This window comes from Thalassophryne amazonica, chromosome 2, assembly GCF_902500255.1.
Source record: "Thalassophryne amazonica chromosome 2, fThaAma1.1, whole genome shotgun sequence".
Taxonomy (NCBI): domain Eukaryota; kingdom Metazoa; phylum Chordata; class Actinopteri; order Batrachoidiformes; family Batrachoididae; genus Thalassophryne; species Thalassophryne amazonica.
In genome coordinates this window covers 25,832,593-25,859,722 of record NC_047104.1, presented here as the reverse complement: position 1 = coordinate 25,859,722, position 27,130 = coordinate 25,832,593, and the positions used below count along the sequence as shown (strand labels likewise).

General features: G+C 40.4%; 1 protein-coding gene across 1 annotated transcript in view; it reads right to left on the bottom strand.

Annotated features, from left to right (window-relative positions):
- The window catches only part of ntrk3b (neurotrophic tyrosine kinase, receptor, type 3b), a 618,832-nt gene that overhangs the window by 343,551 nt on the left and 248,151 nt on the right, over positions 1–27,130 (bottom strand). Inside the window, exon 4 of the mRNA XM_034184491.1 lies at positions 26,687–26,755. Coding sequence (XP_034040382.1) covers positions 26,687–26,755 — 69 coding nt within the window. The remainder of the gene's footprint in view (positions 1–26,686; positions 26,756–27,130) is intronic.

Genomic DNA, 27,130 nt, shown 5'->3' with positions numbered 1-27,130 from the left:
TTAGGGTTTAGGTTAGGAATAAGGTAAGGGTTAAAATTAATCAGCGACAGGTGACCACATGACAAATACTAGATTTCATGACGCTGTCAAAAAAGCCAAAATGTGAGACTGCACTGAAAAAAGAAAATACGTGAACCAATTGAATTGTTTCAATTGGTAACACATGAATGAATTAAGTTCTTTGAAATTAAGTTAGTAAATTAGCATGAATCTAAGTTACTAATTTAATTTCAACAAACTTAATTCATTCAGGTGTTGAAACAATTCAAATTAAGTTGGTTCTTTTATCAGTGTGGGCTGTTGAAGTTGCACACAAAAAAAAAAATCTTGAATTTAGCCAAGAACACTCATTCTGAGCTTTATTCAAGTGGAATCAAGAAGTTCTGTATTTTATTTTTTTTTTTTTTATAAATAACACGACATCTTAAAATTGATGGTGAGAAAAAAAAAATCTTGTTTCATCACAGATACAACTCCAAACAGTGTTTGCAAGATGCAGTTTTTAATGTATTACCTGCAAAGAAGTTATGATTGTCTTTTTTATTAACTGTGGATTCAATATTCTGAAGATAATTTAACCCTCTGGGGTCCGAGGGCATTTTTTGGACAGTTCACTCGCCTGGCATAAATGTTTTATTATTGCTGTTAACAGCTCTCCCTGCATCCCACAATCAAGTTTTGTGTCTCTTTTTTCAGGACAACCTGTGCTTTCAGAATATATATGTTTTTGTTGTGTTTTATAAGTGTAATAAAGGTTTACAATCAAAAATAGGCAAGGAAAAAATAAAGCAAAAATAATTTTCCACACACATTTATGCAAAACACACAGCAAACTATAATAAACAATTGTTTTGACACCTTATAAAGGTAATTTGAGGTCTTGTGTGAAAGACTGCACAACTAAAAGGTTCAAACAATAAACACAAATGCGCATTTTGAACAATATATACAAAATGGTCTGTGCGTTTTGTTGTCCATTGATATGGTAAATAGTGCTTTACGCAGAGAAAGTAACAGAGTTATCCAGTAACATTCACATGCAAACTAGTGGAGCAATCCTGATAGTTACACACTCTTTGTTTGAGCACGTGAGATTGTCATCAGTGCTCTCTGTGTGCTCCTGCTTTCACTGATCGCTATGCGTAATGGCGCAGGGCGCACTGAGTATGTACTAATAGTATGTACTCATTGGAGCACCCAGGAGACTCTTCAAACGGGCCAACTACACTCAATAAAAACATAAACGCAACACTTTTGGTTTTGCTCCCATTTTGTATGAGATGAACTCAAAGATCTAAAACTTTTTCCACATACACAATATCACCATTTCCCTCAAATATTGTTCACAAACCAGTCTAAATCTGTGATAGTGAGCACTTCTCCTTTGCTGAGATAATCCATCCCACCTCACAGGTGTGCCATATCAAGATGCTGATTGGACACCATGATTAGTGCACAGGTGTGCCTTAGACTGCCCACAATAAAAGGCCACTCTGAAAGGTGCAGTTTTATCACACAGCACAATGCCACAGATGTCGCAAGATTTGAGGGAGCGTACAATTGGCATGCTGACAGCAGGAATGTCAACCAGAGCTGTTGCTTGTGTATTGAATGTTCATTTCTCTACCATAAGCCATCTCCAAAGGCGTTTCAGAGAATTTGGCAGTACATCCAACCAGCCTCACAACCGCAGCCCACGTGTAACCACACCAGCCCAAGACCTCCACATCCAGCATGTTCACCTCCAAGATCGTCTGAGAAGACCAGCCACTCGGACAGCTGCTGAAACAATTGGTTTGCATAACCAAAGAATTTCTGCACAAACTGTCAGAAACCGTCTCAGGGAAGCTCATCTGCATGCTCGTCGTCCTCATCGGGGTCTCGACCTGACTCCAGTTCGTCGTCATAACCGACTTCAGTGGGCAAATGCTCACATTCGCTGGTGTTTGGCACGTTGGAGAGGTGTTCTCTTCACGGATGAATCCCGGTTCACACTGTCCAGGGCAGATGGCAGACAGCGTGTGTGGCGTCGTGTGGGTGAGCGGTTTTCTGATGTCAATGTTGTGGATCGAGTGGCCCATGGTGGCGGTGGGGTTATGGTATGGGCAGGCGCCTGTTATGGACGAAGAACACAGGTGCATTTTATTGATTGCATTTTGAATGCACAGAGATACCGTGACGAGATCCTGAGGCCCATTGTTGTGCCATACATCCAAGAACATCACCTCATGTTGCAGCAGGATAATGCACGGCCCCATGTTGCAAGGATCTGTACACAATTCTTGGAAGCTGAAAATGTCCCAGTTCTTGCATGGCCGGCATACTCACCGGACATGTCACCCATTGAGCATGTTTGGGATGCTCTGGACCGGCGTATACGACAGCGTGTACCAGTTCCTGTCCATATCCAGCAACTTTGCACAGCCATTGAAGAGGAGTGGACCAACATTCAACCTGATCAACTCTATGCGAAGGAGATGTGTTGCACTGCATGAGGCAAATCGTGGTCACACCAGATACTGATTGGTATCCCTCCCAATAAAACAAAACTGCACCTTTCAGAGTGGCCTTTTATTGTGGGCACTCTAAGGCATACCTGTGCACTAATCATGGTGTCTACTCAGCATCTTGATATGGCACACCTGTGAGGTGGGATGGATTATCTCAGCAAAGTGCTCACTATCACAGATTTAGACTGGTTTGTTAACAATATTTGATGGAAATGGTGATATTGTGTATGTGAAAAAAGTTTTAGATCTTTTAGTTCATCTCATACAAAATGGGAGCAAAACCAAAAGTGTTGCGTTTATATTTTTGTTGAGTGTAGTAACATATCACTCCTGAAAACGATCTTTGGCTTTTCACGTGAGGTAAATCTGCCCTACGATTGGATTTTGGAAAACCATGTGACAGTGAACCAAATCCGATTGGACACTCACATTGTGGAGTACAAAGATGGCCGATGGCTGGCTCGAAAGTCCGCGGAGTTAACTTTTCAGCAAAAAAAAGTATGTTTCTATCTCACATCATTAAAAAGTTATTCATAATTTAGTAAAGCTTGGTCTTAGCCGTCATATACAATGGCGTTGACCTCAGAGTGTTAAACAGATCTACTCTCTAAGAGTTTCTGTAGTGTGTCCTGTGAAACACACAAAACAGCAGATGCTGATGGTCACAGAACATCTTTGGTGGCGGTTCTGACTCCATGAGCTTCATTTTCTGGTTAATTTCAGGTGGCATCTTAATGTGACATTACCTTGAACCCTCACAGTCATCAGACAAGCGTTTTATAGAAAATCATAATCTGGATGTATGCTGGAGAAAAAAGTTGGACCTTCAGAGCTTAACATAATAATATTGCCGTCAGCAACCTCTTTTGCAAACACAGTGAGGAATTGCGACTGAAGTTGCTGAACACCGTTGCTTTTCCCGCTCCATTAGGTGTGTGAAGCATTGTTGGGCCACATGCCTGCTGGTGGCTGCCGTCACTCACAAGCTGCATCTTCTGCTTGTGTCATGGATAAAGTACTACAGCACAAACAAATAAATCAAAATTTTGTCCCATCATTGCTTTTCTGTAAGGTAGCAACCACTCGAGCAGCCAGCGTGCCTGCAGGCTCTCTCTCCGCTCCATAATTTGTCTGAGGCACCAGACCCGAGTCTGGCTTATCGACAACACCACCTGCACTGCAATCATGTTGAGAAAAGGAGACACCGAGTCAGGTCAGGCAGAGCTTCAGCAAGGAGGAAATAGACAAAGTGAGCAAAGGCTTCTGGAATTTTTTTTCCTCTTCTGACTCAGTCAGTTTCACAGGAACTCTTTTGTTTTCTTTCCCTCTGTCTCTCGATGATGAACGGCTTCAGATCTAATTTATGTCTGAGGTGCACATGCAGACTGAAGAGTTTGGGACTCAAACATCTGTTTACAAGCCTTTTATAACACGATCAGTTCTGTCTCTCCTGGTCCCCCACCTGCTCTGCACTCACACCCTTTTTATATTCTGTCATATACATATTGTTTTTTATGCTTCCCTCTTTCCTGCATTTTCTGACTGTTGTTATTCTTCAGGTTTTCTCGTCTTATTTTCTGCAGCTTTGAAACTCTACATATCATCTCAACAATCTCATTCCGTTGACACTAATCGTTTCATGCACTCCCTTCACTGCCCGTGTATGAGCCACACTGGTCTTACTGCTGTCAGAAATACGTTTTTTAATACCGTACCAAGCAGTACGATGGCTTAGTGGCAGTGGTGAACACGGCTAAACAAAAAGTTAGTTTCGATAACCACTAATACGCTAACTGAAAAGTTAATTTTTATAACACTAAACCTATAAACTGCAAAAAAAAAAAAAAAAAAAAAAATAGCAGAAGTTACAGTTAACTGCTAACTTTTAATATTGCCTCTGTACACTGTCAGCTACTGATGAGCCTGTCAGGATTCATGGCGAGGAAGGAACAGAATACAGGACACAGAATGCAGACTCAGAAACTGGAGGTGGAGTAATAAAAGGCTTTATCTGGAAAAACTGGCACAGATTTGGTACACGGGTAATCAGTCAGCATGGTGGAGGTAATAGATGGATGTGAGGCTGAGGTGTGGTCAACCAAGCTGGGTTCAGTGGCACAGAGTAACGATGTTGTCAGGACTAGAGTCAGTCAAAAAACAAGCACAGTTCAAAAAAGCACAGTGAGGCCAAATACAAGGGCTGAGGCAAAAAAAAATAAATAGGGTCTAATACAAAACAAGTTCTTACACGGTTGAGCAAAAGGTCAGGAGCAAAACAAGGCTGGAATGCAGACAAGGTCAAACAAACTGGCAAAGAACAGAGAAACATGCAAGGCTTAAATAACAAGCTGTGATTAAGGAAAGTGAAAACAGGTGTGTGTGAAAGTTCAGAAAGGAGACAAAGGCAAGGCAAGCAGGAGCAAGAGAGTGCAGTAAAACAAATACTAAGCAGACAGAAACAGAGGCATGGAAGAAATAGACAAAAATTAAGCGAACAGGTACAAAAGAATGCAGTAAAGTAAACAATAAGCACATAGAAATAATGTAGAAGGTGAGTCCCAAACATAATGCAAAACATCTACACATGGAAGGAGCAAAAAAACAAAAAAAATGAAACCAGGAAAACAAAGGTGAGAACTAAAGAGTGATCAGCAAGAGAATTAAAGGCTGGGGCTGAAACTATAACACAATTAACATGTGGCAAACATATAACAAACAGAATTTACAAGCAATGACAGGGGATCTTGGTTTTGGACAGACAAAACCAAGATGAAAATTCAGACATGGGGCAGATCATGACAAAGCCAGTTTCGAGTTTAAGCACCGCAGTGTGCATTTACTTTTCACACACAGCAACACATGCAGTGACAGAAGACATCAAATGCAAGGCACTTTTCACTCATGGTCACAATATAACTCTTAACCAAACTGGTTACACTACTTGAACTATAAAAAACACAACAAATATATAATACTAACAACACTTCTAAACCAACATACCAGAACACACAACAACCACAACAACACACACACTCATCTTCAACCACTTAGTCCAAATAAGGGTCGTGGGGGGGCTAGAGCCTATCCCAGCAGTCATAGAGCGCAAGTCAGGGTAGAGGCAGTTGGGCTTGAGACCAGAGGATCCTTGGTTCAAATCCCAGCGTGACTGGAAAATCACTAAATCACTAAGGTCCCTTGGGTCCTTAATCCCCTAGTTTCTCCCGGTGTGTAGTGGGTGCCTTGCATGGTAGCAGCCTCACATTGGGGTGAATGTGAGTCATTGAGGTGTAAAGTGCTTTGAGCGTCTGATGAGCGCTATATAAATGCAGTCCATTTACCATGATCATTAAACCTGGCCATGTCAACAAAAGCATCTAATTCACTGGTTTCCACAACCTGACCCAACACCTAGACCATACAAGCATGAAACAGTGTAGGGGCCAGAGCACATCCTGAGGAACCCTGGCCTTACTTCCCACTAGTCACAGCTCTCACAGTACCTGTGTATGTGCTGCATATCATTTCCATAAAGTTTTTGGGCATCAATTTTTATTTTATTTTTTGGACATCCAAGAGAGCAGTCAAGTGAACGGGATCAATGAAAAATGTTTTTAATGGACAAAGATCCTGACCTTGAAAGCTTTTTCCATAAACTCTTTAAAATGTATAACTCAAAACTACTGCTGAAAAATGTGTTTTATATCTCCCAGGTTACATTCGTTTCAAGTTTTATTCCAAATTAGGATGAAGTCAGTTTGCATCAAAACAAAAATTAAACAGACCAATCACAGACTCATATGCAAAACAACATGATGCAGCAGACTCCAAAATTGGGGGAAGTGGGTGTGGCCTAAGGTGTCAGTCATTGATTCAGTGTGTGATCCTGTGATGGTGGGGAGAATGTAGACTGACACATTCCCTTTCCAGTCTGAAATTGTAGGAATGTTTATGAACCGGTTATTCTGTAATGTATTTAATAATGTTATATCTTGAAAAGCAGTCTCTACTGTTTTTCAAGAGTGAGTTTCATGTGTTTTAGACAGTTTGCCTTTAGTGGAACTGTGACTTAATAAAATGACTGTTGAGTAATTTACCTGCCGCACAGCCTTTTGGTCATTTAACGTTTAATTCATCCTAATTCTCTGGCTGTCACATAAGAAGCCTGCAGGATTGATCTCTTCATTTTTCACTCGTAATAAACGGTAAATCTATTGTGCAGTGAGAGGTGTAAATGTATGATTCAAGATGCACACTGCCTCAGGCGCATGGCTCTGCTTGTTCTTTTTCTGCAGCACATACAATAAATTCCTTCAAAGATATCACTGCAAATAATCTTCAAATAATATCAAATATATCACAGCCATAGATTTAGCATGTACCTTCACCGTGCTGCTGCTCTCAGGCTTGCGATTGGCTGATGAGAGCTGCGCCGCACTGCCGCCACAGCTCTTGTCTTTTGACTAAAGGGCACACAGACAAAGAGCCGAAGCCGAATATCTGTGTCTCATCTAGAGGCAGTGCACGGCAGACCTCTATTGTAAAGCTTCAGTGTGATGTTGGATCCTTTTCACAGGAGGCACAAAAGACTTGAGATTATTGAGATGGTGCTGATAGTGTCGCCATTGTTACCAATATTAAGATACTGCAGAGCCACAGAAATATCTGTGCAACCTACTGGCAGCTAAGCTTTACTCAGCATCATCAGGAAAACACAGGCCGACTGTTTTTCTTTTATTGGTTTTTAACTTTTCACTCATCACACAGCAGTTAATCTGATTCCAGTGGCTTCAGTCGATTCCTGTAAAACGTCCACTGCCTGCTCTCTGAGCTATGTCGTTCTTTTAGGATGGAAATACCTCACTTTGTTGCTGTTTAGGATCCACAGTGCACTGGCTACATGGTACGATGCACAGCACCAGCGACCGCTACCAGACCTGAGTAATCCATATCTGAGCGTCTTTTTTTATTTAATTTTTGGTATGTTTGTCAGCAACAGCAACTTCACAGAGTATCACTAAACCTGATTAAAGGTTGATTCAGAACATGAGGTGTTATTTTTTAATTTTAAAATTTGACATACTATATTCCATGGGGTTGCAAACGCCTGCAATTCTCTGAGGCTCCAGTCTCACTCAGGCTTACGACCACCATGCCACAGGTTCAGTACAAAATGTTGCAGGTGTCCACAATCTCTTGACTGTCACCGAAAAAAATGGGTGTCTGCATTGTCGCAGGGTAAAAATCAGTCACATGTTCAAAAAACATTCTGTAACTACTGTGACTCTTAAATATGACAACTGTTTTTTAGAGGCGTACCACAGTGGTGACACTACGGCCACAGAGGTTTGGACAGAAAAAAGTTTTACAACATGAGCGCCATGTGTGCACAACAGTCCTGCCACAGATGCAATTTTCTATAAAAAAAAAAATCACATGACCGTGCTAGACCCCCTGCAGTTTGCCTACCAGGCAAACAGGTCAGTTGAGGATGCAGTCACTATGGGTCTGCATTACATCCTGCAGCATCTGGACTCTGCAGACATATGTGAGGCTCTTGTTCGTGGACTTCAGCTCGCTGTTAAACACCATCATCCCCCCAACATTCTCCACAAAAAAAAACTCTCTAACCTCTCTGTGCCAGCTAACACCTGTCAGTAGAACTCCAACTTCCTGACAGACAGAACACAGCAGGTGAGGCTGGGGAGCATCACATCCAGCACACGGACAATCAGCACTGGTGCCCCTCAAGGGTGTGTGCTCTCCCTACTACTCTACTACCAAAAATATGAATCAATGTTCTCCAATAGTAATTTCTGAGATAACGACAATTTTTTTTTTTTCACCCAAATCCTCAACTTGTCTGCTGGAGTGGATCACAACTGGAATGTTTAAGGAAGTTTTAGATGTAATTAATACGTATTTATTGGGCATGATGAATATATTTATATTCACAGACAGGTTATACCTTTTTAACTAGACTGTTGTTGCATTTTGAATGCACATGCTCAGTGGTGCGTAAATCTTGCACGAAGCGTGAACTCCCACCTCCACTGTCAGCTTGGGAGGGAGAAGAGTTAAGTGCAGGCTAAGGTTAGTATGTCACTGGGCTTCAACAGCCTGCAAATGGCATTTGTGAGGAAATTCTCACAGTTAAGTGTGAAGTCCACAGTCATTCACTGTTCAATGGCCTCAGTCGCAGGGCGGCCCCCACGCATCGCTTTATTTTTGAACAAATCAAAAAAATAACCACAGTGCACTCTCTCACCAAATCAGGCAGGCACTTCGTACCCCTCACCACGTAGTCTCTGCAACACAGAGCATGCACAACATGTGAGTCGACTTGTGAGACAATGCCACACACTTTTCTTTTTATATGATCGGAGAGGAACAGCACTTCTGGAAGCAACTGAACACTCCAGCAGCCTCCAGCCATCCGTTTCTGCAGCTGGCCGGCATTCACCCGACGTGCATGAGCTGGGCTGGATGCACAAGCTGCACGAACCAGATTCATTGTGCCTATTTATTTATTTATTTGACTGAGGAAAAAAGTGGATGGAAGTTTAATGTTCCTGGTCAGCACACAACCCCCGTGCGTGCGTGGACTGGACACATCCTGTCGAGCCATGGGGAACCTGCACCAACCATATTTATTGTGTTTTTATTTTTCTATTTAGTTATTATTCTGAGGACAGAAGTGGATTAAACTTTAATGCTGCTGGTTGATGCACACCCCATGTGCGCGTGTGGACAGCATGCTGGACATCACCTGTGTGTCGAATGGGGACTACACCAGCACTCTGCCTTAATTTTTTTTATTTTATTTTTTACTGGAGCACTTCTAGAGAATCACAGAGCTCGTGCACGCATGGAGCAGCGCTTCGAGTGCATCACGGTGCACAGCCAGTAGAGGATTGTGTGGTCATTTATGAGAGGAGAGGATAGTCACCAGCTGGGACAATAATATTGATGTATAGCACCACCTGGACATCTTCTGCAAGTCCATGAGTGGCTTTCCACACATTTCTTGTGTTTTTAATTATTATTCTACACTATTATTTTACAAGTATTATGTATTTCATTTAATTATTATTTTCAGTCCTTTTTCTGCCTAAAGTCGGGGGAATTTTCACAACCTCTTTCACATATGTTGTGTTAGCCATGCCAGTGATACTGAACATCCGTGACATTACTGCACAGCATTTGTGTGCAAATCCTTGTGCCTGAGAAGGATGCATCAGTGCCGCTCAGCTTTCGCCTGTGTGTAACACGCAATGACAATGTCCCTCGCGCGGTATGTGTGTGGACTGCTGAAGATTTGTGGCTGTATTTTCATCGCCACTCCAGATGTCATTCAGTGGACACTCAGCCGTCAGGTGCACACGTGTCGGAAGGAACAATTCTGATTCAAATTGAGAAATTTATTGCCGTTTCCCCTGTTTTCATGTGATTTTGTGTCTCAGCTTCCTCTGCACCAGTTGTAGATCAGTGAGATACTTGCCGAAGAAGGACCTGACGCCCTCCAAATCCAAGACCGACCTCCCCTCTGATACGGATACTTTGGTTTACAATAAATTCAGGCGGTGTCTGCTGAAAGAGACAAGGGTAAGCCAAGTGGCCCAATGACCTCTGAGCACAGGGACAAAGTCTGAGAGGTGAGGTCAAGTTCAATTGCTTACATTGCTTATAGTGTGCCTTTTACTGTTTTCAAAATACCTGCAAGATATTGAATTCTTTTCATAATGACTGAAGCACTACACATGAATGTTTGCAATGAATGAATGGAATGTTGCATTTTTAAGCACCAGAATTTTTTATCATGTGACAGCTCCCTACAATCTGCCTGAGAATGTGCAGTGGTTTTTCACTGTTCGTCATGTTTTTCCAGCTTTCCCGCCAAACATAGCTAACATTTAAGTGAAACATATTTCAATCAAAACATTACAACCCCAATGCCAATGAAGTTAGGACGTTGTGTAAAATGTAAATAAAAACAGAATACAATGATTTGCAAATCCTCTTCAACCTATATTCAACTGAATACACCACAAAGACAAGAGATTTAATGTTAAAACTGATAAACATTATTGTTTTTGTGCAAATATTTGCTCATTTTGAAATAGATGCCTGCAACACGTTTCACAAAAGCTGGGACAGTGGTATGTTTACCACTGTGTTACATCACCTTTCCTTCTAACAACACTCAATAAGTGTTTGGGAACTGAGGACACTAATTGTGAGTGTCATGCAGTGGTGGGCACAGATAACCAAAAAATTATCTTCGATAACAGATAATCAGATAACTGAAAAGTTTTCTTTGATAAAGATAAACCACCCAAAAATGTATCGGAAGTTATAGATAACCAGTAAATTCCAGTATTGTTTCTAGTATATTTACAACTACTAAAAAACTGAATTTGAGTTTAAACACCACAATTGCTTCTGGGAACATCAAAGCAACAGCAGACCCAAACAATAAGCCCACACATCTATGTTTGAACATCCTGCCTCCTGTTGGAAGCTCTTATCTACTACACAGCTTGCAGTCACCAAGCCCAATTCTATCAATCACAATGCGCCGGTCAGGCGGAGGTCTTGGAAAATAAAGTCATACTGACTTATGGTTTGGTGTATAAATAAAATGAATACTGATAGAATAACTCCATTAATGTCAATTCTGTGATTTGTACAAAGTTAAAATATAACATATATCTGTTATCTGGGGTGAGGATCACCACTTTTCGCACAACTGTGTGAAAATGTTGAATAATGCACTAATGCTGAGGTTTTCTAACAAACACAGACAGATCGCAAAGGATTCTGGGTAAAATGTGCCTCTGCTAAACACTGATTGGTTCAGTCATTCACTATGTAAACCAACACATTAATGTGACGTGTGTCGTTTGTTGGTGTTTACAGATGTGCTTTTGTAAAATATTCCATTTTTTATTTGTAAAAACAGGCATTTTTACAGATCCCTGGAAGTGTCATCACAACATGTTTTGCATGTGGAGAGAATGTGAGAATGTTCAGATGATTTTTTTATTCATGTGAGAATTTTTTGGACTTGGTCTTTTTTGGTCTTGTAATGTTTTTTTTTGTTTTTTTTTTTTGTCGTTTTGTTTTTAAACTTTGATGTCTCCCATCAAGAGTTTTTGTAAATTAAGTTTGAAAAAAACTTAACTTGTGATTAAAAATATACAGTGTCTGCTCATCTTCAGGACGAATACTGCCATGAACTGCCATGAATACTACTGGCCAATAGATGGCAGTAGAGGCCTTGAAATCTTTCTAAAACAAAATTCCAGATAATCCATATCTGCTGCGACATTTAAGATGCGTGGAATTTAACAAATGCAAATACAATGTCTATAAACCTAGAGAATATATTCACGAGAGTTTTAGGCACTAGAGTTTAATGCTGTTGTCCGTGGAGCCTGAACAGAGTGTCTAAAATGCATTTGTCCTGTCATGAACATACTAATCCTACCCATAATGTATAATGCACTGCTCGGCACAGCATGTCCACACTAAAACCTTAAAAATTAGCACATTACTTTAAAACTAAAACATATATCTGTTATTTTCACTTTATAAAACTTCAGACATGACAATAATTTTAAATAAGTTGTCCAAAATTAGTTTGGTTAAAATTTGAACCATAAGTTAAAAATGTATGCCTCTGGATGACTTGGGTGATATTGCCAGCATGTCCGTATGGTGTTAAAGGAAATTATTTTTCTTTTCTTTTTTTTTCTTTTTCTTAAAAAACAGTTTTTCTTTTGCCTGCAGAGGATAGTATTCATAGAAGCAGTTGTCTTCTGTTTGCAGAGGTTAAAATCGTACATCTATTATGAAACCTTTATCAATTTTCAATTTTAGAAATGTTTGCTGCTGTTCAGCTTTGTTTACTACGTTATTGGTCTAAGAGTTGTTGGATAAAGATTCATCGGAAGATAATTAGTCCGATAATGGTTTTTAAAGATATCTAAAAAGGTAATCCAATAATGAAAACGTTATCTTCGATAATTATCTGTTATCGGATTATCGGAACTGTGCCCACCACTGGTGTCATGATTGTGTATAAAAGGAGCATCCCCAAAAGGCTCAGCCATTCACAAGCAAAGATGGGGTGAGGATCACCACTTTTCACACAACTGTGTGAAAAAATTAGTCCAACAGTTTAAGAACAATGTTTCTTAATGTTCATTTGCAAGGAATTTAGTGATTCCATCATCTACCGTCCATAATATAATCAGAAGATTCAGAGAATCTGGAGAACTTTTTACACATAAGCGGCAAGGCCGAAAACTAACATTGAATGTCCGTGACCTTCGGTCCCTTAGGCGGCACTGCATTAAAAACCGACATCATTGGGTAAAGGATCTTACTGTGGGGGCTCAGGAACACTTCAGAAAACTATTGTCAGTTAACAAAGTTTGTCGCTACATCTACAAGTGCAAGTTAAAACTCTACCATGCAAAGTGAAAGCCATATATCAACAGCATCCAGAAACGCTGCCATCTTCTCTGGGCCTGAGCTCATTTGAAATGGACAGACGCAAAGTGGAACAGTGTGCTGTGGTCTGATGAGTCCACATTTCAGATAGTTTTTGGAAATCATGGATGTTGCGTCCTCGGGACAAAAGAGGAAATAAACCATCCAGATTGTTACCAGCGCAAAGTTCAAAGGCCAGCATCTTTGATGGTATGGGGGTGTGTTAGTGCTCATGGCATGGGCAACTTATACATCTGTGATGGCACCTGAAAGGTGCATCCAGGTTTTGGAGTAACACATGCTACCATCCAAGCAACGTCTTTTTCGGGGACTCAGACTCAGACAACTTTATTGATCCTTAAAAGAGCAATTTATTTCACACCCAATTACCTCATACAAATGTACAGCAATTAATCCACAATTATTACTAGTTGAACATAATAATGGCCCACATCAGAATTAAAACAACTGCACATATACATTTGATTGTTTATGTACGCTAAACTTTGAAACAGTCTGTCATCCAAATTGAGGAAATGTGCATGTGGGGTTGCTGCAGCAACATGTGGTCATGCAGCCAGCTTGGGGGGAATGGGGGAGCTGCCACAGCTAAAGCTGCGCTGCACCCTGGAGGGGGAAGCAAGTGGCGTGAGCGGTGAACAGGATTGGGTGGGGACAGGAAGACAAGGAGGGGAAGGGGGTGGGGGCATGCGTATCAGTCACTGTCCATGTGTGAGTGGCAGATGAGTTAAGTTTATGTCAGCTTTTGTCCGTGTGTGCTGGAGCTGCAAAACATAAGAAGGCAGTTGAATGGTTCACCAAGGCCGTTCTTCTGGAGGAAAACAATGGGGCATTTTGACCTTCAGAGGCTGATAAGCCTGCCATGTTTATGGTTGAGCAGTGAAAACACATTTGCAGGTCTCATGAACAATCAAATCCAATTTATGAGTATTCCCTGGTCTCCGACATCTTCCTTTGCAAGGCATGCATTTGCTCTGAGATGTTATCCAACTTGCATCTGAGTTCAAGGGTTAATGTAGTCTGAGAATGTATTGTTTTGCCCAACTCATTAATCATGACAGACAGCCGTCTTGCCAATTCTCCGGTAGGTTAGGGCAGCACAGAACCCAAAAAATACCAGCCCTCCTACAATAAAACCAAATATAAATAAATCTTCGATATCCTACACAGACAGTGGCACCAAGCATGCGACACGCCATTTTTCCCAGGCGTCGAGAACATAGCCCGTGTGGAACGCTTCAGCGTGCATTCACCAAACAATGCAACAATGGTCTTTAACAGTAAGAGTATCATCTGCTGAAAAGTCTCATATCTGATTTGTCTGTAAAATCTTTGTGAGGAAGGGTGCTAATCAATTGCATAACAACTGGCCCTTTGTTTGCACTCAGGGTCGCCACGGCAAATCCAAAATGGACCTACATGTTGAATTGGCACAGGTTTTACACCAGATGCTCTTCCTGATACAACGCCAAGAGGAATGGAGAAATGGAATGGAACCTTCTGCACTGGAACCACTAACCACTTGGCCATCACCCCTGCCATTTTACCAGTTTCAGTAATTCCCATTTTAAAATACGTTTTTGGCATAATGCCCATGTATTGCATATCAAAATGTTCACTACAGTCTCAGCATTTTGAATATGTGTCACATATTTGTCTGGAACACTGCTTTAGGTCTGAAAAAAATGAAATGTATTTTTAGAAAATTCTTCAATTCTTTAGTGAAAATATGGCATTAATAATGTGGATGTACTTTTTGGTGTGAGAAATAGGTTTAGCACAGTCTTTGGCTCACAAAAGTAGTGTAATATATCAAGAAAATTGTGGGATTGCTTCTCACATGGGCCTTTCTGGGTGCCTGTTTGCATGGGTTCCCTCTGAGTGCTCTGGCTTCATCCCACTTCCAAAGACATGCAGGTTAGGTGAACTGGAAACTTTAAATTGACCATAGGTGTAGGTGGCATCCTGGACTGGCAGACTGGTAGACTGTCCATGATGTACCTCACCTCTCACCCTGTAACTGCTGGGACAGCCCCCCCCCCCCCCCCCCCCCATGACACTTAATTGGAGTAAGTAGCTATACAAAATTAATGAATGTATATCAGTGTAAATGAAAAATAAAATCACCCATAATTTCCAGCTAGATGTTTTCTATCCTCACTCTAAAAAATGTCCAAAATAAAAGAAAAAAATGGGGTTTGGTCCATTTGAGGTGGGGGGTAGTACAGCATGGAAAAAGAAAATAGCCTATCCACAGGTTTTGGTGTAATTTCTTTCATGACAGTATGTTTTGTAAAATAGGGCTGAATAAAAAAGTAGTGTTTTCAGGCTGACAGCACCATTCTTGAAGGAGTTATATGGGTTTAGTGGCAGTATGAATTTGTCTGCCTCCTGAACAGAGAAATAGTGGTCTATGAATGAGCCTGTTGAAGCAGCAGTCAGAAAGAGAAAGACTGACCCATGTGATCTTCTCTGGGCTCTGTGGTTGGCTGTGAGGCAAAGATAACCTAGAATAGGGATTGAAACTAGAGGTAACATTCTGTAGTTTCAACAAGTGGTCAAACGAAATCTCTGTGACATTTTGTCACTGATTTATTAATAAAAGCATGATGAGAAACAGACTTGGACACATGGGCATGTCTATCTGTCACCCTCAGGGGGTTAAAACATCACAAGCCAGAGAGACATTGAAGTTGATATGTGCAGGCAAAGTGTAAAGTGCATCTCACTGTTGCACTCTATGTCACTTGTGACAGAACATGACTTTTGACCTGGTTTTTATTGCTTTTAGGTGAGAGAAAATATCAACACAGCAGCTCTGCGCTGTTCCACACTTCATTATCACATTAACACACCCACAGGATGATGCAGGCGCTGGGTGTGAAAAAGTCAACTGTGTCAACTGGAAACTCCCTATGACACCTGCACTGGACTGCACAAATCCAGCAAACCCAGACAAGTCAGACTGAGTGTGTTTAGTTGAACTCAAATTAAAGGCAAAGTCAGTAGGGCTTCACTTATTTTTCTCACCTTTTGATCAGTGTTTCATTTCCTAATTAGGGTTTTATCTGCTTCTGAAGATGACATTTCCGCTCTTTATTTTCATTAATTTTTTATGATACCATGTAGAAGCAGGAAAATTAGAGCTGCAGTTTAATTTAAAGGAAGAACTGATGAAATAATTATGAAATCATTCTATTTTTAAAAAGCAGTTAAGTGTTTACAGCATAAATCCAGACATGAAAGCTTGAGGTTCATCACAAAAAAACAAAAACAATAAAAGAAAATACAACCAAAACAGCAATTTCAAAACTGACTTCAGCGCCACGTTTTACCACAATAAACTAAATTCTACTGGAATCAGAGGAAAACAGAAATGATTTCAGCTGTTTTTTTAATCATCTGTTTATAAGAAATCAATGAGGTTTAGTGGTCTCACACTTTGTATTGTTTCTAATAACCACATGTAGCATGTACATGCTGCTGAGCACACTTCATTTGACACAATGGCACTCACAGACCTGGTATGAAACAGTGATGAGTGTGATGATGTCACAGGCATGACAGAGTGACTCATTCATTATTACTGAGGCCTGATTCCACATGGTTTCCTTCTTGCATAACGCCTCAGCCCACATCTGAGCCGCCACGCCACTCCAACTGACACCTCTTATTCAAACACACCGAATGAAATAGACATAATCCCTTGCTCCTCATCAGCATTCAGTACGGCGCCCCAGCCCCGCTTTTCATGTACAACAACAAATACATCATTTAAACGCTGCCACAACGGCAAGAAGAAATAGGATTGCACATCAGTAGAGGTTTTGGCCCGTGAAGGTGATGTGAAGCAGCAGGATCTGTGCAAGGAGCTTTTGTTTGTTTTATATGATGTCACTGATAGATGACATTCAGGTCATCTGTTGAAATGTTTGGGTTAGGCCAACCAATCAGCTGTCAGGAGTCTTAGAAATAAGACATTTATTTTAAAACATTAATAATGCTGACTCCAGTGCCCATACAACCTTCAAACAGGATATTAAGTGTGGGATGGATGGATGGATGGATGGATGGATGGATGGATGGATGGATGGATGGATGGATGGATGGATGGATGGATGGATGGATGGATGGATGGATGGATGGATGGATGGATGGATGGATGGATGAACAGGCAGTTATTGCTTACAGACTCTGCTTCCACAAGAAGACATTGGTCAACTTGTAAATGGAAATCACATATAAGACTCTTGTGAAAAGGCACTGATGAATGGTGAATCTGCTTCTTCTTTCGGCTGCCCCGGTCACCAGAGCAGATCAACCATCTCCATCCCACCCTATCCTCTGCATCTTCCTCTGTCAAACCAACCACCTGCATGTCCTCCCTCAGCACATCCATAAACCTCCTATTTGGCCTCCCTCTTCTCCTCCTGAATTGGTTTCAGTGCAGAAGGTTCACAGTTCAAACCCCATCCCTGCCAGATTTCTCCATATAATGTGGAGTTGTGTCAGGAAGGGCATCCAGCGTAAAACCTGTGCCAATTCAACATGCAGATCCACCTCAGCCTTGCTGTGGTGACCCTCGAGTGCAAACAAGGGAGCAGCCAAAGGGACTTACAGTTATTAAGAAACTTGAATAAAGAAAGCCACTGACAGCAAAGACCCAAGAACAGTTGAAGGTTCACTTATCTGGGTCCTTTGGATCAGGTGGAGTGACAAGGTTTGGTCTGGTCCTGATTGGTCATTTGCTGGCCTTCTTTAATTGATCTGTGTCAAGGTAAAAACCACGGGTTCTCCTAGATGACTACAGCCGTGGATGTTGCTCCTTTTCCCAGCAGGACCGAAGGTGATAGTTCCCTGGTTCCATAGAAGCTGGGATCAACAACCAACCAGGAATGAAGGTTTCTGTGTTTGCTGTTAAATATGCTCCAGCAGTTTCCATATGGGAACATGGAAACTGCATATGGGAACATGGAAACTGCATGTGGGAAATCAATTTAAAGTCTTTGTAAAAATTTAGAACAAGTTAAAAGCTTGGAAAAGTTGTGGAGAAAAAATTAAGTCAACCTAAACACTTTTTGCCAGGGTTTGAGTTTTGTTGGGTTATCTGTTTTCATTTCTTTCTTTTGACCTATTTTTCGTATTTCATTGGTTTTTGTTTGTTTATTATCTTCCTGGGTTTTTTTCTGCTTGGGTCTGTCTGTCTGTGCTTCTCTTGGTTCTTGGTGATGGGTGTCTCACTCTCTCTGGCCATACCCTTGTTCTGGTGCTTTCCATGCACATCTGTTTCTGATTTGCTGATTGTCACCTGGGGTTATATAAGATCACTGGGTGTGTTTGCTCCTCGCCAGATTGATGTGTCTTGTGCCTCTTTCCAGCTCTGTTCCTTGCATTCCACAGTCCTGCCTGCCTCATTGTGTGTTATGACATCCTGCCTGTTTGATTGACCACGCCTTAGCCTGATGATTTTTGTACTGCTGCTTTTTCTGGACTGCCTACTAGTGTGCCGACCTCTGCTATCCTATCAAGTAAAACCGTTTTACAAGCAGAGCTGCCTGTTCAAGCCGTGCATTTGTGTCCAACAGTTTCTGACAAACTAGCATGATAGATCAATCTGAAAAAAAAAATTAGCACATTACTTTAAAACTAAAACATATATCTGATATTTTCACTTTATAAAACTTCAGACATGACAGTAATTTTAAATAACTTTGAACCAAAAATTCAATAAAAATATGGTTATGGTTCAAATAAAATTTGAACCATAAGTTAAAAATGTATGCCTCTGGATGACTTAGGTGATATTGCCAGCATATTGGTATGGTGTTAAAGGAAATGTTTGTTTGTTTGTTTTTTTGGTTATTTCTCCTTTGTTTACAGAGGATAGAGATGCTTTTCATAGAAACAGCTCTCTTCTGTTAGCAGAGAATATAACTGTCCATCTGTTACAAAACTTTTAACAGGTAGGTGTTGAACTGATTTTAAATTTTAAAAATGCTTGTCGCTGTTCAGCTTTGTTTATGTTGTTTATCGGTCTAAAAGTTATCGGACAAAAATTAATCGGAAGATAATTGGTCCGGTAATGGTTTTTAAAGTTATCTAAAAAGATAATCCGATAATGAAAACATTATCTTCGATAATTATCTGTTATCGGATTATCAGAAGTGTGCCCACCACTGCGTCAGACCGTCCATAACTCAGTGTGAGCTACATTTCAAACTCATGTCATCAATGTTTCCATCCGACTGGACTAAGATAGCATTCATGATAACTCGTCTAACAACGAACGTGACGGAACAAAAAGAAACACAATGAAACAAAAAAAAATAAATAAATAAATACAATGAAACCAAAGAAACTATAAATGGACATGATTTATAGTGCGCTTCTCCATCTGCATCAAAAGCTCAACACGCTTTACAATTATGCCTCGCATTCACCCATTCACACTGATGTCAGGGTGCTACCATGCAAGGTGCTTGCTACACACTGGGAACAACTAGGAGATTAAGGACCTTGCCCAAGGGCCCTTAGTGATTTTGCAGTATGGCTGGGTTTTAAATCAAGGATCCTCTGGTCTGAAGCCCAACGCTTCATCACTAGACCATCATCCTCCACTACAATAAGTTGGTTAACTATAACAACAGGAAAAGAAATTACAATTTCTCTCTTTCGTTAAAAGAAAAGAAAATTTATTTGCATATTGAAGGGTCTGTGTGTTTCTTCAAGGCGGCATCGAGGTTCCATCCCAATGTTGGTTGTTTTAATGACCTTGGATCTCTTGCCATCTGGCAAGGTTGGGATTCTAGGTTTATTGAGCAGTGATTTGTAGGAGTGTCCTGTTACTGTCTGGATGTTCTCTGAATTGGACAGGTTTCATTAAACTGTCTAATAAATTAAGGTTGAACTGGGGTTGCCTGGAAATGTTTCAACAACTGCCTTTGATCCATAGGGATTGTTCATTGAAGCTTTCTGGAACCATTGGAAATTCAGCTAGGAAATGATTGGAAGAATGGTCCATGGGTGTAGCACCAAATTCTGGGCTCTAGGTACTAGCCATATTGAAGACCCCCCCCCCCCCCCCCACACACACACACACACACATACACACACACACACACATACACACACACACTGTTATGTTCTTTTTTATTAACGCAAACACCAAATTTCTAATGCGTAGTCAAACCAGGTCTAATTCATGTATACCTTAGATCACACCTGGGAGTCAGAACCCTTTTTAAAGTTGGGGGAGCAATATTGAGCTAGCTTCCAAGCTCACCTCTCTTTTCAAAGAATTTGGTTAGCAGCTGCTTTCCCTCATTTAGTTTTCTTTCCCTGTCCTTTTTTCTCTTCTTTTTTGAAATCCTGACTTTGATTTTTTTAGGAAAGACATATTTTATTTCAGCCTAAACACTAGGGCTGCAACTAACGATTATTTTACTAATCAGTTAATTTCATCGGTTGATTATTTTTTCAATTAATCGTTTTTTTTTGTTTGTTTGTTTTTTACTTACATGTGAGTTTTGCAAGGTCAATGTTACAAGGTCAATGTTTGACCTTGTAACAAAATTATGATGTTATATTCTCGTCAAAAATATACCTGGAGTAGTGTTTTGTTTTATTTTGCACATACATACATCACCGACACACCACAAAGAGATTTACATCAGGTTTAACCTGATTATGAGCATTTTTAGATGCTTACAGCAACTATCTCAACCACTCAATCAATCAATCAATCAATCAATCAATCAATTTTATTTATATAGCGCCAAATCACAACAAACAGTTGCCCCAAGGCGCTTTATATTGTAAGGCAAGGCCATACAATAATTACAGAAAAACCCCAACGGTCAAAACGACCCCCTGTGAGCAAGCATTTGGTGACAGTGGGAAGGAAAAACTCCCTTTTAACAGGAAGAAACCTCCAGCAGAACCAGGCTCAGGGAGGGGCAGTCTTCTGCTGGGACTGGTTGGGGCTGAGGGAGAGAACCAGGAAAAAGACATGCTGTAGAGGGAAGCAGAGATCAATCACTAATGATTAAATGCAGAGTGGTGCATACAGAGCAAAAAGAGAAAGAAACACTCAGTGCATCATGGGAACCCCCCAGCAGTCTACGTCTATAGCAGCATAACTAAGGGATGGTTCAGGGTCACCTGATCCAGCCCTAACTATAAGCTTTAGCAAAAAGGAAAGTTTTAAGCCTAATCTTAAAAGTAGAGAGGGTGTCTGTCTCCCTGATCCAAATTGGGAGCTGGTTCCACAGGAGAGGAGCCTGAAAGCTGAAGGTTCTGCCTCCCATTCTACTCTTAAAAACCCTAGGAACTACATGTAAGCCTGCAGTCTGAGAGCGAAGCGCTCTATTGGGGTGAAATGGTACTATGAGGTCCCTAAGATAAGATGGAACCTGATTATTCAAAACCTTATAAGTAAGAAGAAGAATTTTAAATTCTATTCTAGAATTAACTTTTAGGACAACCTGATAATAATGAATTACCATAGTCCAGCCTAGAGGAAATAAATGCATGAATTAGTTTTTCAGCATCACTCTGAGACAAGACCTTTCTAATTTTAGAGATATTGTGCAAATGCAAAAAAGCAGTCCTACATATTTGTTTAATATGCGCTTTGAATGACATATCTTGATCAAAAATGACTCCAAGATTTCTCACAGTATTACTAGAGGTCAGGGTAATGCCATCCAGAGTAAGGATCTGGTTAGACACCATGTTTCTAAGATTTGTGGGGCCAAGTACAATAACTTCAGTTTTATCTGAGTTTAAAAGCAGGAAATTAGAGGTCATCCATGTCTTTATGTCTGTAAGACAATCCTGCAGTTTAGCTAATTGGTGTGTGTCTTCTGGCTTCATGGATAGATAAAGCTGGGTATCATCTGCGTAACAATGAAAATTTAAGCAAAGCCATCTAATAATACTGCCTAAGGGAAGCATGTATAAAGTGAATAAAATTGGTCCTAGCACAGAACCTTGTGGAACTCCATAATTAACCTTAGTATATTAGATAAATATGATTCAAACCTCCGCAGCGCAGTGCCTTTAATACCTATGGCATGCTCTAATCTCTGTAATAAAATTTTATGGTCAACAGTATCAAAAGCAGCACTGAGGTCTAACAGAACAAGCACAGAGATGAGTCCACTGTCTGAGGCCATAAGAAGATCATTTGTAACCTTCACTAACGCTGTTTCTGTACTATGATGAATTCTAAAACCTGACTGAAACTCTTCAAATAGACCATTCCTCTGCAGATGATCAGTTAGCTGTTTTACAACTACCCTTTCAAGAATTTTTGAGAGAAAAGGAAGGTTGGAGATTGGCCTATAATTACTAAGATAGCTGGGTCAAGTGATGGCTTTTTAAGTAATGGTTTAATTACTGCCACCTTAAAAGCCTGTGGTACATAGCCAACTAATAAAGATAGATTGATCATATTTAAGATCGAAGCATTAAATAATGGTAGGGCTTCCTTGAGCAGCCTGGTAGGAATGGGATCTAATAGACATGTTGATGGTTTGGATGAAGTAACTAATGAAAATAACTCAGACAGAACAATCTGAGAGAAAGAGTCTAACCAAATACCAGCATCACTGAAAGCAGCCAAAGATAACGATACGTCTTTGGGATGGTTATGAGTAATTTTTTCTCTAATAGTTAAAATTTTATTAGCAAAGAAAGTCATGAAGTCATTACTAGTTAAAGTTAAAGGAATACTCGGCTCAATAGAGCTCTGACTCTTTGTCAGCCTGGCTACAGTGCTGAAAAGAAACCTGGGGTTGTTCTTATTTTCTTCAATTAGTGATGAGTAGTAAGATGTCCTAGCTTTACGGAGGGCTTTTTTTATAGAGCAACAGACTCTTTTTCCAGGTTAAGTGAAGATCTTCTAAATTAGTGATACACCATTTCCTCTCCAACTTACAGGTTATCTGCTTTAAGCTGCGAGTTTGTGAGTTATACCACGGAGTCAGGCACTTCTGATTTAAAGCTCTCTTTTTCAGAGGAGCTACAGCATCCAAAGTTGTCTTCAATGAGGATGTAAAACTATTGATGAGATACTCTATCTCACTTACAGAGTTTAGGTAGCTACTCTGCACTGTGTTGGTATATGGCATTAGAGAACATAAAGAAGGAATCATATCCTTAAACCTAGTTACAGCGCTTTCTGAAAGACTTCTAGTGTAATGAAACTTATTCCCTACTGCTGGGTAGTACTGCAGAGTAAATGTAAATGTTATTAAGAAATGATCAGACAGAAGGGAGTTTTCAGGGAATACTGTTAAGTCTTCAATTTCCATACCATAAGTCAGAACAAGATCTAGGATATGATTAAAGTGGTGGGTGGACTCATTTACATTTTGAGCAAAGCCAATTGAGTCTAATAATAGATTAAATGCAGTGTTGAGGCTGTCATTCTCAGCATCTGTGTGGATGTTAAAATCACCCACTATAATTATCTTACCACTGACAACATATTACAGCAAGAGTCCACAAAAGTATTTTAAAGGCCTGACTAAAGTGTAATATGTTATATTTAATAAGATATTTACTGCATTTTTTTTCTTGTGTAAAACCACAGCTTAGATGTGGTTTGACCAAAACAAATTATCATTAAACTTAAATAAAACAGGCATGAAGTGGAGGTTTAAGAGTCACTAGGTGTTCACAGGAAACAGTTATTTATTTCTATATTTATTTATTTATGTTCATTGTTAGTTGGTTTAATCCTTTCTGTTTTGTTTTATCAGATTCTTTTTGTCTGTTTCTCTAAAACTGTATTGTGGCATTATTAGTTATTATTACTATTATTGTTGTTGTTGCTGTTATTACAATTTGTAATACATTTGACACTTTTACAACAAATGCTGAGCCATGAATTATTATACAGAAAACAAATGTGCTGACAGCTGCAACAGTTTAATGCTAACTTTAACATTGAAAACACCATAGACATGCTAATGCGTTAGCATCAGTCCCGTTTTTAAGTTCGAAAATACATCTATCAACTGTTTCAGAAGACCATAACAAGTCAGATTAACATAAAAAGGTAAATATTACTCACAGACATATGCTCTTTTGGGGTTTTAGTGGGGAAAAATTAAGATTAAGCAAAATAAAAAACTGAATCAACAAAGCACCAGATCGAAGCACTGCTTCAATCTGTGAATCACTGCTTCGATTGGTTCAAGTTTCAAAGCAAAGCAGCGCTGCAGAAAAGGTTGATTTATATGGAAGAAATGAAACATATGCGGTAAAACAGTTATTTAACAACTAACTGATGACTGAATTAGTTGACAACTATTTTAATAATTGATTAAATCTATTAGTTGTTTCAGCACTACTAAACACCTCCTCTTTCTGTGAGATTCCGTGTGGGATGTGTGTGTGTGTGGGTGTGTGTGTGTGTGTGTGGGGGGGGGGGGGGGGGGGGGGGGGCAGTGTGCTGCCTGTGCGCCTGGACTCATCCATTGTACTACTGTGCAGGGGTGGGAAGGGCCCTCAGAGATCTTTCAATATTATTGTTAGAGCAGAATTATATTTTGCAACATTTATACATTCATTCTAATTATATTCTTTTACAACATGAATTGTATGGACATTAATAACATGCAACACAAAAATGTATTTAATGCTAGTTTTTTGTGGGCTCCCACCCCCCATGCTCTGGGCCCTGGGTACATAGTACCCTTTACTCCCCCCAGTCTGACGCCCCTGAAATGGTCACTTTACGAGAAGGGAAGATTTTGGTGCAGGGTGATAACATCGAGTCAGTCTAGTGTCACACAGTCCAACCTTAATATTGTCTAGACAGTCAGTTCTTTGTTAAAAGTGGAAAATGAAGGCAACTTTTGATTTTGTAAAGATATGTCTGTGGCCATATTCTCTACAATGGAAAATCCTGTGTGATCTCATCTGTCAACCTGTCTATCACCATTTCATCATACTATCCTTGTACATATCCTGCACCACCCTCACATACTTCTCTGCTTTAAATTCACAAGAAGTTACCTATATCATAGTTTTAGGTACTGAGTCATATAATTTTCACGTGGTCACATGTAGGTAGTTGCATATACATGGCATAGTTGCCTACTTGCGTTTGCCGGTGCTTGTAGTGGCATGGGTGTATGGTCTTAGTGGTAGAGGTAGTATCTTTGTTTCAGCAATCAGCAACATCTTTCAGATGAGCTACTGGCACTGGTCCTGTTTAGGTCCAATTTTCAAAGTGCACAAAGTCAATTATGTATTACACTGATCAGGGCATTTTTAAAGGAGTAATTGTCAGGCACTACCAGGGCGCATTGGTGACAATGACTGCTGTGCAACTCAGAATGGGGTCCAGTGTCAGCTAAGGAAGGACTTTCTTATTAGTGGTCGAAATGCTGCCTAAACCCACCCTAAATAATTTAATACCTGAAATAGTTTAAACAGCCGTACCTGAATGGACAGGATTGTCCCAGTCAAGGACAGTTAGGAGTTGACTGTCTTGACTGCATTGCATAACACTGGATGAATGATCGGGCTAGATGCCAGAAGGCATGAACCGGGTTGTATCCCATACCAGAAAGTGCTCACTATTAGGGTGGTAAAAGGATAAAGGGATAAAAATGGCAACAGATATGCATTCTCTGAAGAAAAATTGGCAAACAGATTGATCCAAATGTTGCCTTTGTCAACTGGATAGAAGTGAAGGGTTGATGACACCAAAGACCAAACCGATACAAGAAGATGATGGTTCACTTGATAGAAATATCCCCAAGTTCCACTGCCTCAGGCATCTGCCTGTCAAGTTCAGTCCTAGTCGGCTTGATGATGGGAGCAGCATTGATTGCACATTGAAGGGCAATTGCGCAAGACTTCAGTTCAGCAACTCCAGACTGTACAGGACACAGAAACATGCTACCAAGGGCTCCAAATGTGATGGAATGCTTCTTGTTTGAAGGACAGAGTGGTGACCTGTGTACACAGTGGTAGTACTCCCATGATCAGCATTGAATGCACACCAGTAGGACTACCCTGAACAGTACAGAGTACACATAGGTAGGAATACTCTGATTGGCATTGTGCTGCACTCTCAGAAGAGCTGCCCTGCTTCTCCTGCTGAAAATAGCATAATAAGGAGGCCTCCTTGAAACAGTCATGTTTCATAGTGTTGTATCTCAGCTTGATATGCCAGGAGGCACAGGAAGGAGCGCTCGGAGCACGGCAAAGGCTCAAATGATGGACAGGGCTGACAGGCCTAATGATGTGTAAATGACAAGCTGGGCCACATGGCAATGTTCTCCCTGGTGGTGAAAGAGCAAACTCATTTCATGAACAAAATGATTACTGAAATATTCATAACAAACAGTAAAATGGGGTCAGACCCCCACCCTTCTACCAGGTCACAATAATTCTTTTGTACGTGTTAATTAAGTCAACAACTGACTCTGGAAATGGCAGCAGCTCACCGCCACCTATAGACCGAGTCTCTTCCATGTGCTCAGACAAATGAAAGCTTTTGTACAACAAAGACAGGAATTAGAAAACATGCAGTGAAGAGCATTTGTATTGTGGCAGACAGTGTGCACGGTGCAGAGATGAATGACTCTAATAAAACACAAACAAGGCCAAGGAGAGGAACCGGGCAAGAAAAGACTTACAGCTCAGAGAGTTGAAGGTTCTGGAAGAGCTGCCACGACAGCGTGGTGAGAGGATTCTTTGACAGGTTTCTGCAGAATAAAAAAAGAAAGTTGAGTTACTCATTAAAGAGTAATTGCAAGTTTTTCATCTGATTTTTAAGCCAGCAAATAGATAATCTGTGTCCATGTTATTCGAAGGACTGAACAATAAGCCTGCAGATGGTTCAAACCTTTACTGTCTTTATGTAATATATAAGGCTGACCATGTGTGTGTATGTGCGTGTGTGTGTTCGCTATGCACAGCCACAGTAATTAAGCAATCCACACCAAACTTGCTATGGTGACTGCGGACACCATGGGGGAGGTCACTGGGGCCCTTAGGTTGAAAGCATGTGTGTGCTTGAATTACAATCATGATTTTCACAGTTCACGTGGTACTCAGGTCAGGTAGCATCACACTTTACT